This window comes from Penicillium arizonense, assembly GCF_001773325.1.
Source record: "Penicillium arizonense strain CBS 141311 chromosome Unknown PENARI_contig035, whole genome shotgun sequence".
In the NCBI taxonomy this organism is placed as follows: domain Eukaryota; kingdom Fungi; phylum Ascomycota; class Eurotiomycetes; order Eurotiales; family Aspergillaceae; genus Penicillium; species Penicillium arizonense.
Genome location: NW_019173312.1, coordinates 56,091 through 72,255, shown reverse-complemented (window position 1 = coordinate 72,255; position 16,165 = coordinate 56,091). Strand labels below are relative to the sequence as shown.

Here is a 16,165-nt window from a genome sequence, read left to right as displayed (position 1 = left end):
GCAATTATACCCTCTTCTGTCCCGCTCAGGCTCTTTTTTCTACTTTGCTTTCACCCCTTTAATTGAGTCTTGCTTCATTCGTAGCCCTCCGAGGTGTATCTGACGGCTTGCTTTTCCAGCCATTTTTGTACATAGGACAGGATACGTGGATTTTTTTCTCCTTATCTCTTGTACTTTTTGCCTAGCGCTAGGGTGATTTATACATATCTTGATTATACTTGCTTCGGCCCAATCCCTCAATATAGAAGTATTAGTGGAGTATCGATCCAACATTGGAGCAATTCATGGCCGATCTACTTCTGCTACTATGCAAGAGATCTATCGGACTCCATATGCCAAGGGATATTCATGCCATGATCTTTAGTAGATTTGAACAAATTGGATGGCTGATACAATCGCACCACAGAATCAAATCAAGTACAAAGGCATAGAACCAGCATAGAAGACACAGAAGACATTGAAGAACCGGAACCCACGGATCCATTCCATACCTACACGTATTTTCGCATAGCAGTAGAAGAATACAGTAGACAAAATGTAAAGCAAAAGTCTCCATCGCATCTGAATCGCGAGAACAGAAACCGAATCTCAGAATCGCAGAATAGCAGAACTAACGCAAGAGTCTTGTCGCGTGCACTAGATATAGACAAGCAGAATCGAAGATGAATCGAGACGTAAATCCATGCCAGAAATTGCTGATGATAAATGATGATAGGCATAAAATAGAAAGAAGAAAAAAGACAAGTCACTGAGAGCAAGTAGAGTGCGAGTTGAGCCGAGGTTGATGATATGCCCCGATGCCATGCCAAGTGCAAGCCACGATCTGAACACCGAGTGATCAAGGTATCTCAACTCTGCTCAGCTTAGCTCAAGCTCTCACTTGCTCCGTCCCGCAGTGCATCCCATTCCTTTCCCATCCTCCTTCAATCCCTCGCAAAGAAAATAAGACAAATCGAAAGATCCCATAGCGCCGAGCTCTTGAAAAGAAATCACAGACCCCTTCTTCAAAAGATATGCATGCAGATATCACCCATCCCCAATATCTCAGTATCTCATATCTCAATATTCATGCTCCTACCGGCGGATGGGAACACCCTCCCTAGCCCGCGGGGGACTAACACTAAGATCATCCTCCTTACCCGCCTGAGCATGAGCAAGACCGGAGCCAGCCTCGCCCTCGCTGAGACTAGAGCCGCGGTGCAGGAAGCTGCCGCCCTCCTTGACGGGACTGCGGCTTTGGAACCCGACCGAGCCCGGGTGGCCACTGAAGCTGCCGGGGGCTTGTTGGCCCTGACCGCTAACGCTGCCACTGACGCTGCCGTTGTGTGGGGCGGGGTTGCTGGTGCCCGGCGAGGTTGCTGTCAGGTGGGGGATATTCTCGGGCACTGGGTGGCGGGACCCGATGTTGGTCACGCCTACGTCGGAGGCTTTGCCCGCTTTGCTGAGAGCGTAGTCGCCTGAGTCGAAGTATTTGCGTTCCTGGTAAGGGTGGTGTTAGTATTGGGTTGGGTTGGGTGGTGGTGAGCTAATGGTGTTGGGAGCACAGGGGAGGAGAGGGGTATGTAGGGTAGCTAGGTAGGCAGTGTAAGGTAGAGTTGGGGCGTCGACTTACCTTGAGCTTGTTCTGGAGAACGTCCCTCTTGGTGGGCATCTTGCCGTAGAGGCGCAGCAGGCGCTGCTCCTCTGGGCTCAGCGACTGGAATGCTGTTAGGGAGATTCTGAGATAGTTGGGAGGTCACTGACGTTCAGGTCCACTTTGTTTTGTTGATGGGGATTCATGATGATAGTTGAAGAAGTTGAGAGCGGGAGGGGAGAAGAGAGAGTTATAAAGTGTGACAGTCAAGAAGGTTAAGTGGAGAGAGAGAGAGAGAGAGAGAGAGCATTATTCATACATGGATGACGCCAATGGCAATTAATTGATGTAGGTTATTTTCTCTTATTCTACTTAGTTTTATACTTGGTTTATGTCGATTTCTCTCTCTTCTACGTCGGTTTACTATTTGTAGTTCGTAACCCTCGCATATTTCATTCCCTCAAGTGGAACCTTAACGTCTTCTGTGACGTCTCTTACACCCACCTCATCATGGAAAAGACATTCGTGGTCGAACACTTGGATCCTGAGCTGGGCCCCTGGTCCACACTGGAATATGCCTGTATCGCTCGCGAGTCTCACGCCCGCGGCGCTCGATTCCTGCTCAGTTCTGTGCCCGCCGAGCTGCAGATGCCCGCCGATCTGGCCGCCACCAAGGGTCTCGAGGTCGAGCAGCGCAGCGTAGAGGAAATCTTTGCAGACCGCAAGGATAAGGTCTGTCTGTTGGATCCTTCTGCACAGACTGAGTTGAGTCCTCAGGATGGTGACCACTTTGAGGTCTTTCTTTTCGGTGGTATTCTCGGTATGTGACTTTTTTTTTTCTCGCTAACTTTAACGTTATAAATCGCTATGTTTTATGATATACATTCTATGTTCTATGCAATTGGAAGCTGACATTTTTACTAGGCGATGACCCGCCTAGAGGTATGACTCGATATTAATATATCTGGTTGCCACTGACAATTTCCCAGATCGCACCTCGGAATTGAGGAAAAAGGGCTATGTCGGTCGCCGATTGGGGCCTAAGCAGATGACAACTGACACTGCAGTGCGAGTCACTCGCATGGTGGTCCATGAGAAGGGTAAGTCAAGCACTGGCTTCATATTGGCCAGAGACTTACTGTGGCAGTGCCCCTCGAGGAAATCCCCTATGTCGACTATCCGGAACTGCAGATCAACGAGCATGAGCGCACTGAGATGCCCTTCCGCTATGTCAAGGATGCTGAGGAGAAGCCCATCATGCCCGATGTAAGTCCCACGCTTGCCCTTTGAAAGAGGAGACTTAACAATTGCAGGGAATGGTGGCTCTTATCAACAAGGACGCCGACAAGTCCCTGGATGACTTGTTCTGATGTTTCAGTGTTTCAGCTGTTTCAGCGGTTTCACCTCGAATATATAAAAGTGCACATTCAATACCATATTCACCGGTCTCCAGCATCAAGTGAAGCTTTATACGTAGATCAATAAGCTTATAGAGCGACGAATTCGGCCATGGCGCATTTCTGTATTTCCATTACATGTAATTAACCTTATCCACAATACAAATGGCGATGGACTGGTGGTAATTACCGTATCAGTACTGCCACGCATCCTGTCTCCATCCCTCGTCATCTCCTTTCTTTACCTTAAATGTTCTCTTCTCTCATTCTCTCTAATTCATCGTTGCCGTCGAAGCGACTACCTTCCTTCTCTCGAGCTGTCCCATCCAAATTCAATGACCTAGTGATCAACGATTATCCCTTCGGGACCGCTCGTAACAAGTCTCCCAATCCTCGATCTCGACTTTACTTCTTATGATTCCTACGGCCATTAGATGTTCTCGATTCCATTCCTCCCTTCTGCCAAGAAGGGTGGTGCTGTCGCGATGCTATTGTCCGCGTTAACGCTACTGCTGAGCCCGGCGCTGGTGTCAGCCAGCTCTGCTGCTGATTACTATGTACACTCGTTACCGGGAGCCCCAGAGGGTCCTTTCTTGAAGATGCATGCTGGGTGAGTGACGCGGAAGGCTGTGGAGTGGAAGAATATTGGGATTCTATCAAGGAGCTTGTCTAACACCCTATCCAGCCACATTGAGGTCAACCCGGAGACCAACGGTAACCTGTTCTTCTGGCACTTCCAGAACCGCCACATCGCGAACCGCCAACGGACCGTTATTTGGCTGAATGGAGGACCCGGATGCAGCTCTATGGATGGCGCGTTAATGGAGGTTGGGCCGTATCGACTTAAGGATGACCAAACGCTCGAGTATAACCCGGGCCGCTGGGATGAGTTTGCCAACTTGCTCTTCGTTGACCAGCCGGTTGGCACCGGATTCAGCTATGTCAACACCGATAGCTATCTCCATGAGCTCGATGAGATGTCTTCTCAGTTTATGGTGTTTTTGAGCAAGTTCTTTGAAATGTTCCCCGAGTACGAGAACGATGACGTACGTTTTGACCTATTCTTTCGTCTTGGATTTAACGCTGACTGTCTCGCAGTTGTATCTCGCAGGCGAATCATACGCTGGACAACATATCCCCTACATTGCAAAGGCTATCCAAGAGCGCAACAAGGCCGCGCCGGCAAACGGCGGGAGGAAGTGGCCCTTGAAGGGTATGCTGATCGGCAACGGTTGGATTTCTCCTGCAGACCAGTACCCTTCATATCTTCCTTTCATGGAGAGGGAAGGCCTCGTCAAGCAAGGATCCCAGACCTACAAGAAGTTGGATGCTCTAAACTCGGTCTGCCTTTCCAAGCTTGAAACCCCCGGCGCAAAGAACAAGTTGGAAGTCGACTCATGCGATAATGTCTTGAGAGAAGTTCTCTCGCTCACATCCAAGGACGGAAAATGCTACAACATGTACGATGTCCGCCTCCAAGACGAATACCCCTCGTGTGGCATGAACTGGCCCCCAGATCTGGAATACATGACGCCTTATCTCCAGCGCCCGGATGTGGTCAAGGCCTTGAACATCAACCCAGCCAAGAAGACCGGCTGGAAAGAATGCTCTGGTATGGTCAGTGGTGCATTCAGCGCGAGGAAGTCCCTCCCCGCAATCACCCTGCTCCCCGGATTGATTGAATCCGGTCTCAATATCTTGCTGTTTAGCGGTGATAAAGACCTCATCTGCAACCACCTCGGAACAGAGACTCTGATCCACAACATGAAATGGAAGGACGGCACCGGTTTCGAGACGTCGCCTGGTGTCTGGGCTCCTCGTCACGACTGGTCCTTTGAGGGCGAGCCTGCTGGTATCTACCAGCACGCCCGTAACCTCACCTACGTGCTCTTTTACAACGCCAGCCACATGGTGCCATTCGACATGCCCCGCCAGAGCCGTGATATGCTCGACCGCTTCATGAACGTCGACATCGGTAGCATTGGCGGTAAGCCGACTGACTCCCGTATCGATGGCGAGAAGCTGCCTCAGACTTCTGTTGGTGGTCATCCCAACAGCACCGCTGCCGAGCAAAACGAGAAGGAGAAGCTGAAGCAAACCGAGATGCACGCCTATACCAAGTCTGGTGAGGCTATCCTCGTCATCGTTATTATTGGCGTTACGGTCTGGGGCTTCTTCATCTGGCGCAGTCGCCGCACGCAAAAGGGCTACAAGGGCGTTTCCAATAATGAGATGATGGGTAGTTCTTCGATTCTCAACAGGTTCCAGAACAGGCGTTCTGGTGGAGACGTTGAGGCTGGCGACTTTGACGAGTCAGAGCTTGATCAGCTTCATTCCCCTGGCATTGACCGGGAACATTATGCTGTCGGCGAGCCGAGTGACGATGACGATGAGCACCATGATGCCTCTCATCCAGCACCGGGAACTGGTGAAACTCGCCCATCTTCGTGACGAATCTGATCATGTCTATTTAGTTGGTTTTGGCTGCATTTGTACAAAGTAGACGGTGTCAACTGGGTTTGCATCTCATTTGATATTTACATATGAATGAACTTTTAGAATCTTGATATTGATATGCGTTCTGCATATTCTTCTAGCTTCCTAGTTACATCGTCACATCGGTTTTTGATATCTATAATGTAGTCAGGATGGCCAAGGATTTACCTCTGCACCGTCCAAATCTTGACACTTCCATCATCGGCCGTCGTAACAAGCACCTCCTCGCCAGATTCAGACCCACGATCTGCCCTCTTCGCCCAGGCACAATGATTGATTTCATAAATGCCATGCGCCCCATCATGGACAGCAATAAGCACCCACTCGGTCTTCAACACTCCCTCTCCAGACCCAATATCCATAGCATCCGGATCCTGGTTCTCAGCAACGAACCGCTCTTCATAAAGCGCAATCCGCCCATCAGCTCCAGTAGATGCAACAAGCCCACTTCGCTTACTCCACGCAACAGCATAAACAGCCAGCTCGTGCGCATGCGGGAGAACAGCATCCTCTTCCCATATCTCGTCTGTACCAGTGGGTCTAATGATACTCGGGATCCCGGTCGCCGCAGAAGACGACTGAGACGCCATCTGGCTTTCCTTCGGCTGGCGACGCCAGACCCGCACACTGCGGTCATCCGAGCCAGAGAGAAGACGCGGACCTGAAAGGGCCGTCTGGGCACGCCATTGTGATGCCAGCGCAGTATCAACATGAGCAGAGGACGAGGACGGCACATTCTCAGCACCCTCCCAATCCAAGAACCACACCGTCCCCGAATGGCCTTTGATACAAGCGACCTGGCCCCAATCATCCAAATCCTCCCGCCACAATCGGATCGTATCGTCGTAGCTCCCGCTCGCGAGACACTCTTCCACCGGATGCCACGCTACACACTTCACATCGCCGCCATGCTCCTGCATCACAGCTACCGTTTCAAAGTTGTTATCGCCGTCGTCGAGATCCTCCCAGATCCAGATTGATTTGTCGCGCGAGCACGTCGCCAGTAACATGCCTGACGGCGACCACGAGACGGATTTGACTTCGCTGTCGTGGCCGTCGAGGAGGACGGCGAAGCGCCATTCTTCTTCGTCTTCTTCCGCGTTTCCATCTAATTTGTCGTCATCGGGGTTGGTTGTGCCGGCTGCTTTCAGTCCGCTGCCATCTTCCCGTCCGTAGCTATCCCATCGTCGCCAGATTCCCACTGTTGCGTCGAAACTGCCAGTTGCTAGGACGGATTCGCCTGTAATGTGTGGTTTCCAGGCTGCTGTACGGACGCTGCGCTTGTGTCCGCCTGTTATTGTTGAGAGGAGGGTGAAGTTTGTTAGCGAGTATACTCGCACGGTCTTGTCCGAGCTGCAGGTTGCGACTATTGGGAGGGTTGGGTGGGGGGCTGTGAGCCAAGTTCGTTCTAGGGATGGGGGCGTAAGGTCTGAGAGGTGGGTTATTTGCGCCATTTTGAATTGGCGTAGGTGAAGGTGAAGGTGAAAGTGAAGGTTGAAGGTGAGTGAATTTTGGTGTGGGGTTGGAGATTAGATAGCAATGGGGGGAAATTTCCAAGGTTATGAGTAATTGTCTACTACAACTACCCCCTTCGGACATCATCAATGTAAATTGGCATATCTCGTCGCGAATGGACTGATATGCGTTGTCCTGCCTTCTTTTACACACTCACCATGTCCATTTAGCAGGTGTTGATAAGTGCCACCCACTACGGAGAGGTTTACATGTACCACGTAGTTGATCAAGTTAGGATTATATGTTAACTAATTGAATAGAATTGAATTTCAAACAAAACTTGACATTATCCAAATCCAAGTATAATTATGCCCTGCCAATTTGCCAATTCCAAGTCCAAGTGAAACCCAAGAGCACAAACAAACCACAATCATTATATGGATATGCCCTCTAAAACGCCATCACTGTGGTAGAACGCCTTCTTCGTATAAACCTTGATATACCGCCCCGTGGCAAAGCCAATCTACCTCGCGGACCTTCTCTAATTCCTCCACCACCTGTCCAACTTCATTGACAAACTCCGGCATACCGGCAGCAGCCAGGTTCTGACTGGCCGTTGTGGTGGCTCGAACTCGCTCCGAGGCACTTGATGCGCTCAGTCGGGACAGAACATGACTCCGGAGACGTGAGAGCATGAGTCGCGCTACTGGGTCCGAGAAGCTGGGCGCATTTGCTTGTGAGTCCGTTGAGGGCATTTCGGATGCAGAGACATCGGAAGATACCACGGCTAGCTGGGGTGCAGCTGCGATACATGCTGTGGCGACGGGTCCAAGCACTCGCTTGATGGTTGCTGCAAGTTGGGCACTTGCGGCGGGTGGCATTGGATGCGTTGATTCCAGAATTGACTGCACGCGTTCTGCGCTGATTTCGTTAAAGTCCAGTGAAAGGATGCGGTCTGCCTCCGGCTTCCATTGAGACCGGACATCCCGCTTGAGCAGGTTCTTCGCCGTCAACAAGATTGAGGCTGTTGCCACGATTTGGAATGCTCTGGCATGTAACCGCTCAAGTCGTTGACGATCAAGGCTCAATGTTTCTGGGATCAGGTCCTCAGACACAATTGCATTACTCAAAACAGTATCAGCAAGGCCCTGGGCGTAAACTCGCGCCGAATGTGGACGCGGTTCACCATGGATGTTCTCCGGGTCTCGCTTCTTCATCTCGTCAACAAGGATCTTGTGATGAGTGCGCCAGAACCGCCGGGTCTTTCTGACGCTGATTGTCCCATCTGCGATGCCTCGATCGAATGTCCGCTGCTCGTATCCCGGAGCTTCTTCAATGAGCTGAGGTGCGGCCAGTTGGATCATGAAATTCGTCTGATCGAGCGATAGCAGATCGATGATGCTCATTAACCGGGCCAAACGGTCAATTTCATCCCCCGAAGTATCTTCGATGAACGCCTTGACCACAGGGTCTCGATAGGGAGCACACAGGCGAGGTAAGATATTGTTCATAAACTCGAAGAAATTGTCATAAGAGAAGGTGCCAGCTTCGCACTGTCCTTGAACCAGCTTCGGATCCAAGACTTCACTGATTATCACGTAGAGCGAATTGCCACGCTGAAGCGAGCGTAACAAGCGATCTTGGATCACCGTGGCCATGGCGACAATCCAGTTAGTAGCCTGTCCAGCCTCGACCCCTTGTCTCATCGTTTCGCACATTTGCTTCATGATCTCTCGGCGAGGCTCAGTGTAAGGCGCCTCTTCGATCTTAAACTCTTTGTTGATAAGAAGTTCATGTACCAACTCCCGGTTTTCAGGGAGAGGAGTGAGGATCTTGGTAAATCGCTCATGAGGCGATGTCCGCTGCTTGTCCAGTTCATGGAGCACCGCAAAATCGAGGTTGTTGAAGGACTCACTGATTGGCGAGGTGACACTCTCTGTCAGAACATCCGTAGATGGAGGGACGGCCTCGGCAGATCGAGGAATAGCTTGTTTAGAAGCTGCACGCTTCTTTTCCCGCTTAGCCTTCTTTAGTGAATCTCGAATCAGCTCCATGTGTCGGTCTGGGCCGGCAAGTCGCTTCAGGCGGGCGAGGAGCAGAATCTGGTTCTGTCTGATGCCCTGTCTGTAGTCCTCTGCAGCACCGCCAGCCTGGTCATTTTTGACCGTTTGCCAAATTAGCTCCAGTTCGACAAACTGAGCAATCATGATCTCAACCAAGACGCTGGAGTCATGAGATTTCCAGGCATGGAAAGCCGAGAAAAAGACATTGTGCCTTTCACACAAGGTCTGGAGATCCGCGGTGATCACAGAAGGAGAGCAACAGCCTGAGGATAGCAGCGCTGTGACCTGATCAAAAGCCGCCAGCAATTCCCCAGCTTTGTCAATCAAGTCTTGTTCCTGTTCTCCATTGCTGCTGCTCAAAACTTCGGTGGGATGTGTAACGATCAGATAACTGCTAAGAAAAGTGCGCACTGCACCCCTCTCACCCATCGTCCCGCCTTCCATATCTTGCAAACCACAAAGTCGGAGAACTTTGGTCATGGTATCTAACAGTTCCTTGTTGGAAAGCAACCTACCCACTTGCTCAAAAGTCTCGTTGCGAACTCGGTTCACAGAGAGGTTCAACGACTGGAACTGCTTCATGACCATTTTAGCATTATGGGTTTTCCATACGCGCTGGATCTTGCGCGCAGCCGCATCCTGTGTGGACGACTTGGTGATCTCTCGAGACATCTTTTTCTCCGCGGCAACTGGCAAGCTGCTCGTGCGTTGGCGTCGGTGCGTTTGCTGGTACAACGTACGTCGCTTCTCCGCTTCAGCAAACTTCTCCGCCATTTCCACGCGCAGCCGGGCTTCTTCAGCAGCCTTCTTGTCCCGCTGGTCCTCGGCCTTCTTCTTGGCTCGTTTGACCTGATCTTCGCACTTGGCCGTGATGTCCGCAAGCAGGCGCTCACGAGCTTGCTGGGCAGCCAGTGCTCTCTCTTCTATTTGAAGATTCCTTGTGGCTGCTTTAGCCAAGGCGGCTCGCAACCTTACTTTCTCCCCATGCAATGCCCGATCAGCGAGCCTGGCCTTTCGGTTCTCCAAGATAGACGTGCGTCGGAGATGTTGGGCAATGTGATCCGGAGTCGGCGATCCGTTCGACGACGCGGAATGATGAGAGTGCAGGGACGAGACCGAGTTTCGGCGAGACGACGCGGCCGAGGAGCGACGGAAGATGCTGCTTTTGCGGTAAAATCGGGCAGCGATGTGTGGCGGGAGGCTCAAGGGTGGTGCCTGTTCCTCCGACAGCATCTCCACATCGGATTCGGTCACAGACTCGGGGGAAAGAGGAGTCGGCCCGGCATCCGGAAGCTGGATTTCGATGTCAGAGTTGCGACGGATCATGGTATTGGCGTGAGAGAGGGCGCGGAGCCAGGGAGAGGAACGCGGTGGGGCAGGAGAACCACTGATAAGAGATCGGAGGAGGCTGTTGGGACTATTCACGTGGTTCCTTTGTGCTAACTATGCCACAGGATACTGATCCTGTGAATCCGCACCTCAGGGGAGCTCAGGGGAGGAGAAAATGGTAATCCGGGGGTCCTGAAATGAAGGAGTATATGCGCACTGGTGCGGAAGGATCCGTGCTTCGTTTCAGGATATGACGAAAGAAAAGATCATGATGCAAAAGGAGAGATCAACGTCAACATCATGAAAACAGACAGTTACAGGCAGTTAAGCTGGCTTACAGATCGTGAGTCTCCAACTATGGAATCCGATGGCCGCATGCAGAATAACGTCAACGCGTTAGATAAGCCAAGCATTTAGTAATCAATATCTATTTTTATAATTTATACTTCCCATCTCTTGCTTCAACGCTTAGTCAATATAGAAAGGGTTAGGGAAGTTGAATTTGATGATCATATAAATCACAGACGTGTGCCGAACTATATTGAACAAAGCTCCACATTACTCAATTTTCAAGATGGAGATTCGTGTCTAACTATTCGTTTTGAAACTCAAATTTCTTCTTAGATTATTCCAAACCTCAAAGTCCCAACGCAAGGTCTTACGGCAGCTCTACTACATTATTCAACGCGTAGTCCCACCCTCATATGTCCTCGTCCACCTCTGTTTGCCCGTAGGTAATACGGCACATAGCACAGGTCCCTCTTCTCTCCAGTAGCAGCAGTCCCCGCCTCTGCCACGATCCTTTTATCCCAAGGTGACGTGTCAAGCTCGCCTTTGGCTCCATTCTCAGCAATGATGGCCACATACTGATCGGGCTCGGATCGTGGCTCTTCCCGTAAATTGGCCTGGGGATCGAATAAGGTCGTCTAAATTGTGTTGTTAGATTTCTGGTTTTGTTGAGTTTGTTTCGTGCCATACCTTGAAATGACGCTCTTCCCATAGGTGATCGAAATCTTCCACGCAGTATACGATCGGCCCTCGTGTGACGTATGCCACTGGCTGCATGGCTAGTGGATGGGGCCTGGTTACTCGTGGTTTCATTGGACATGAAAGTCGGAATTGAGAATGTTCTTGTAGCCATTTAGCATTTAGATATAGATATCCTTTTTGGATATCTAGGTTTTCGGGACTCGGGTTAATCTGATGATCTGGTTAGTATGGGTGGTGACTACAGATGTGATATATCAACTTGCCTGCCATGATTCTGCCCAGCCAGGGATCCTCAGTCTCACTTGGAGTTCAGCAGGGGGTCCATTTGTCTGGATGCTGAAATCCACGTCCCCATTCCAAGGCCAGTCGGTCTTCTGGGTGATTTCAACTACCGATTCTGAAACAGGAACACGTAGAGTGGCCGAGGTATACAGATGCACATTGATGATGGCGCTAGTCTCTGTCGCATTGTGACTCCAGATATACCCACCCATGTAACCTAAGGTGCGTGTAACATTTGGTGGACAACAAGCACATTCGAACCATTCGTGGCGCTCGGAAAGATCATTGTCCGAGGAAGCCAGCTGATTCACATAGGTGAATGCCTTCCCATCCAGACTCATACCAGTCAATACTGCGTTGTAAAGACACAGCTCCATGATGTCAGCGTAATGGCTGCTAAGATCAACCTATGGGTTGTTCATGTAAGTGCCCGAAATGCTCAAATACACATAAAACGAATAAAGAAAACCCACCTGTAGCAGCCTCTCAGAAAGCATCATGACTCCAATCGCAGCACAAGTCTCTGCATAGCAACCGCCCTCATCAGTTCCATGAGGTAAGAAGTAGTCAATACCAAAGCCTTCCCATTGCTTTATAGCTCCAATCCCGCCGGTTACATAGGACTTCCGCTCAACCATGTTCGACCAGAGCCGGTTGACAGCAGGCAAGAAAGTTGTTCCCACTTTACTGTCGGGTCCGAATATCCGGACAAGGTCTGTAACTGCTGTGAGCAGGTACATGGCTCGAACTGAGTGTCCTTCAATTGTTTCTTGCTCAACAATCGGCACATGTGCTTGTTGGTAACTAATTCATCCCATTTGTTAGCAACACTCACCCATGAAAAGCACATACAGTTATAGTAAAACATACGAGTAGCTCCTGGAGGCGGGGAAGTATGCAGGTCGTTCATGCTCGTTCTCGCCTCTTGCTTCAGCTTCGATGTCGTAGTAGTGCCTTTTTGTTTTCCCACCCGAAGGATTACCTCGTTCTTCAATGAAAAATCGGGCTAGCCTGAGATGTTTTTCATCTCCTGTGACTTTGTACAGCCGCAGGAGAGCGAGCTCAATCTCAGGGTGTCCAGGATATCCGGGGATTTGGGCATCCTGGTCTCCGAATTTTGCTGCAAGAAGGTCCACATACTTCAGTATGGGAGATAGCATGTCATCATTCTTGTAAAAGAGACGATGGGCAAGTGCACCTTCAACGAGATGACCAGCGTTGTATCTAGAGACCGTGTTAGCCATCTGCGGCTTGCTAGGGGACACATTTCTTTTAAGCATATAGCCTTACAGCTCGTGCATATCTCGCAAATTTGTGAAACGCTTGCCGGGTTCTACAACTGTATAGTGGATGTTAAGGTATCCATCAGGTTCCTGGGCACTCTGAATCATTTGCACCAGCTCCTTCACAGCTGCATCTATCTCGACATCGTAATGGTCTATCAATAAATAACAAGCTCCTTCAATCCACTTGGCCACATCGGAATCCCAGAACTGGTGGTTTGGAATGGGATACACCGTGGGAGGATCTCCATAGCTTGGATGCCACTTCAACTTGAAAGCCTCATATCTTCCAGTGGTTTTGAGCATGTTAAGTTGATGCCGCAGAGTCTGAGTCCGAACCACTTCGCGACGACGTGCCCAGAAAGATCCTGGAGCAAAGGTCGTCGCAACAAAGCTTTCTTGTGGGTAATCCATGATTCAGGTATAGATGAGCAATCGAAGAACACAATTTGTCTTTAGGCATTCCTTATATTTACCGGGTTTTGGCTAGCCCCTCCGGGATTGAAGTCTGGGAGAAAACGAGACCCTGACATCGTCATGTTTCCCGAGTCGGGCCTCCACCGGTACTTAGGGCTTGGGTGGGAGGCTCCGGCTCCGGCGGAGACTCCGGCGGGGGCAAATCCGAACTGAAGCCGTCGAGTTGCTTGATTGCTTGATTCTCTTCCCCGCAGGCTTAGGCTTAGTCTTTTCTGGGGAATCCGAGTCTCGCCTTTCCGGATGTGGGTTCCCGGGCTAAGTGGCTTTATATGTATGCCGTTCGTCACAATGCCCTTGTATGCGAATTCGGGCTTGTTTATATCTCAAAATGGGTCTAGTGGAAAAGTTCCTCCCTAAGGATGACCGGTAGGAACTTTTTCATATTTGTGATTGGATTGGCGTTGAATGGCGCTCTGCTAATGCTTCTTTAGCTTTGCGGCGCTTCTGTTGTATGGTATGGTCTTTTCAACCTGCTTCAACGGGTACGATGCCGGGATCATGACAGTCATTCTGGCCGATAAGCAGTTTATCGAATACTATAACATCGACGATAACAGATCCGGTCTAGTGGCAACGATACCTTGGGCGATGACAGGTAATATTGGGCTCTCCAGCTACTTTGGGCTTACGACAAGGCGACTGACAGGGGACTTATCTTAGGGCTGGCCCAGCTTTGGCTTGGAGGCTCTCTTGCTGCATGGCTTGGACGCCTTTGGGCTCTACGGATCTCTATTTGCATCATGATTATTGGAGTGTAAGAGCAAACTCGAAGTGCTTATGGGAGATTCCTGTCGCTGACACAACTTGAGAGTCGTCGAGGTTGTTCCAAACAACTTTGGAGTCTTAATCCTAGGACGACTCCTAACGTAAGTCTGTTGATCATGATATATATCCTTATATCCTTATGCACAAATACTGAACAACTTCCAGAGGTCTAGGCTTCGGATGTGTCTATATTGCCACGAACCTCTACGTCGCCGAATGTGCACCCACCAAACTGCGAGGCAGCTTCGTCGGAACAGTCTCACAGTTCGGTTACCAACTAGGTAGTTTAATTGCCTTCTGGGCTGGATACGGAATGTCCTTCCACAAGTCACCCTATAACATTGCCTGGCGTGTATCGAACATCGTCCAGATTCCTATTGGTCTGGCCTTTGTCGTGGTTTCATTCTGGTATCCTGAAAGCCCACGATATGTTCTGGAGAAATACCCTGAGACCCCTGAGCGGGCTCTCAACGTTCTCAGTCGGCTTAGATCTGGAGCACCAACGGATGAACGTATTCGTACCGAGTTCCATGAATTGGTGGCCTCGTATGAATTCCGCCGTCGCTATGAGACAGGCTATGTTGGTCTTCTCAAGGATAAGACTATGCGTAAGCGGCTGTGGTATGGTATTTATGCCGCAGGTCTCCAGCAGGTATGTAGATCTATATACGACTTCAGTTGACAACACAACTAACAGCTCTCATCTAGTGTGGAGGCATTGCTTCACTGACCATGTATGCCACATTGATTTATCAGAGTCTTGGATGGGATTCTGGCTCGCAGGCTTTGTCAATCAATGGAATCCAGTCTGTTCTTCAGCTGCTTATAGTGTTTGTTAATACATTCACGGTTGAAAGATTTGGTCGTCGGGGTCTCTTGCTTGCTGGATTCGCTATCCAGTCACTGGCTCTCTTGATCATGTCTTGTTTAACCACTGCTTTCCCGTCAAACGGCAACAAGGCTGCTGCTATTGTAGAGGTTGCAATGCTTTTCATCGTTGGCTTGACCTATTGTTGGTCCAATGGCCCTATTGCACCAACAGTGGTTACGGAGATATTTCCTCAGCATGTAAGAGACAAGGTTGGTCGAACCAAGGCGAAATGTTCACATAACAATATATAACTAATGGCATCCCCAGGGATTCGGTCTTTCAATGCTTGGTCAGACATGCTGGCTGATGCTACTCACGCAATCTTGGCCATCTTTCAATAATAAAGTCGGTGGACACAGTTATTGGCTACTGTTTGGTTTGAATTTAGCTGCTGGCGTGAGTTGATGATCTTCTATCTATATCCTCAAGTAGCTGACCAATTCTTGTACTTTACAGATATCCGTTTACTTCATTCTTCCCGAGACCAAGGGCGTGTCCCTCGAGAGAATGGACAAGATCTTCGGAGGGCTTGATAATGTCGAGGCCGGAGAATGCGAAGGGACTTCCGAGAAGCGTGAAGCCATGGCCATCATAAACGAAGGAGACAAGGCTCCAACCGCTCATGTTGAGGATGCTTCTCGATCCCGTTCGTTTCAGGGACCGGAGAGATCCACTGTTTGATTCAAGATGATAAAGTTTGTGTGGAATCATGGAACTACAGGTCTTCATAGACATGTTACATGGCACTAATACCGAAAGGTCTATCTTAGCATCATGATGTCCATGTATTTGGAATCCGAAAAAAGTGAGCGCTATGCTGCAGCAAATCCAGCTGCTTATGTATGTAAAATCAACATGGTCCAAATGCACGGGTCGTTTCAATCCGTGAGTTGTGTTGATCCAAAATCATGGACAAGGCCTCGCAGGGGGTGAGGCTGTAGCATGTGTGTGGGTGGCGATTTTGACACTTTCCCAAATCTTAGGCAGAATCATTGCTTTGATGCCAGTGTAGAGTGTATCCAGGGGGCAACTTCTAGCCAGGTACCGGTTCAGACTTGAGTTGTCGTCTAGGACGGTGTTGTGCCCGCCACATAACTCACCTGTAACTTCGTGACCAAAGGCATCAAGAAACTACCCGGTTGACGTAATTTCGAAGTGTTGACCCAAACGCCAAACAGCCGACC

At 49.9% G+C, this 16,165-nt stretch overlaps 6 protein-coding genes across 6 annotated transcripts; 3 read left to right on the top strand and 3 right to left on the bottom strand.

Annotated features, from left to right (window-relative positions):
• Positions 1-1,074: 1,074 nt before the first annotated feature.
• On the bottom strand, positions 1,075-1,779 carry PENARI_c035G08221 (endosulfine family protein; the record flags this gene model as incomplete). Its single annotated transcript, XM_022636804.1, has 3 exons — positions 1,075-1,479; positions 1,613-1,696; positions 1,744-1,779. 3 exons carry the CDS (start codon positions 1,777-1,779, stop codon positions 1,075-1,077), a joined length of 525 nt encoding a protein of 174 aa, XP_022483351.1.
• Positions 1,780-2,083: 304 nt separating this feature from the next.
• On the top strand, positions 2,084-2,943 carry PENARI_c035G12498 (SAM-dependent methyltransferase; the record flags this gene model as incomplete). Its single annotated transcript, XM_022636837.1, has 5 exons — positions 2,084-2,393; positions 2,498-2,515; positions 2,563-2,673; positions 2,721-2,839; positions 2,887-2,943. The coding sequence occupies 5 exons, from the start codon at positions 2,084-2,086 to the stop codon at positions 2,941-2,943; spliced, it is 615 nt and encodes a 204-aa protein (XP_022483324.1).
• Positions 2,944-3,455: 512 nt separating this feature from the next.
• Positions 3,456-5,421, top strand: kexA (serine-type carboxypeptidase kexA; the record flags this gene model as incomplete). The annotated part of the gene is made up of 3 exons (XM_022636815.1): positions 3,456-3,580; positions 3,656-4,016; positions 4,069-5,421. The coding sequence occupies 3 exons, from the start codon at positions 3,456-3,458 to the stop codon at positions 5,419-5,421; spliced, it is 1,839 nt and encodes a 612-aa protein (XP_022483312.1).
• Positions 5,422-5,630: 209 nt separating this feature from the next.
• On the bottom strand, positions 5,631-6,920 carry cia1 (iron-sulfur cluster assembly protein CIA1; the record flags this gene model as incomplete). The annotated part of the gene is made up of 1 exon (XM_022636836.1): positions 5,631-6,920. The coding sequence occupies one exon, from the start codon at positions 6,918-6,920 to the stop codon at positions 5,631-5,633; it is 1,290 nt and encodes a 429-aa protein (XP_022483363.1).
• Positions 6,921-7,382: 462 nt separating this feature from the next.
• On the bottom strand, positions 7,383-13,282 carry PENARI_c035G03917 (IQ calmodulin-binding motif domain protein; the record flags this gene model as incomplete). The annotated part of the gene is made up of 7 exons (XM_022636776.1): positions 7,383-10,401; positions 11,055-11,239; positions 11,292-11,513; positions 11,606-11,992; positions 12,059-12,389; positions 12,456-12,809; positions 12,876-13,282. The coding sequence occupies 7 exons, from the start codon at positions 13,280-13,282 to the stop codon at positions 7,383-7,385; spliced, it is 4,905 nt and encodes a 1,634-aa protein (XP_022483353.1).
• Positions 13,283-13,673: 391 nt separating this feature from the next.
• Positions 13,674-15,759, top strand: PENARI_c035G04087 (uncharacterized protein; the record flags this gene model as incomplete). The annotated part of the gene is made up of 9 exons (XM_022636779.1): positions 13,674-13,711; positions 13,777-13,940; positions 14,006-14,099; positions 14,155-14,211; positions 14,276-14,762; positions 14,819-15,178; positions 15,249-15,377; positions 15,438-15,627; positions 15,752-15,759. The coding sequence occupies 9 exons, from the start codon at positions 13,674-13,676 to the stop codon at positions 15,757-15,759; spliced, it is 1,527 nt and encodes a 508-aa protein (XP_022483321.1).
• Between the last annotated feature and the right edge of the window lie 406 nt (positions 15,760-16,165).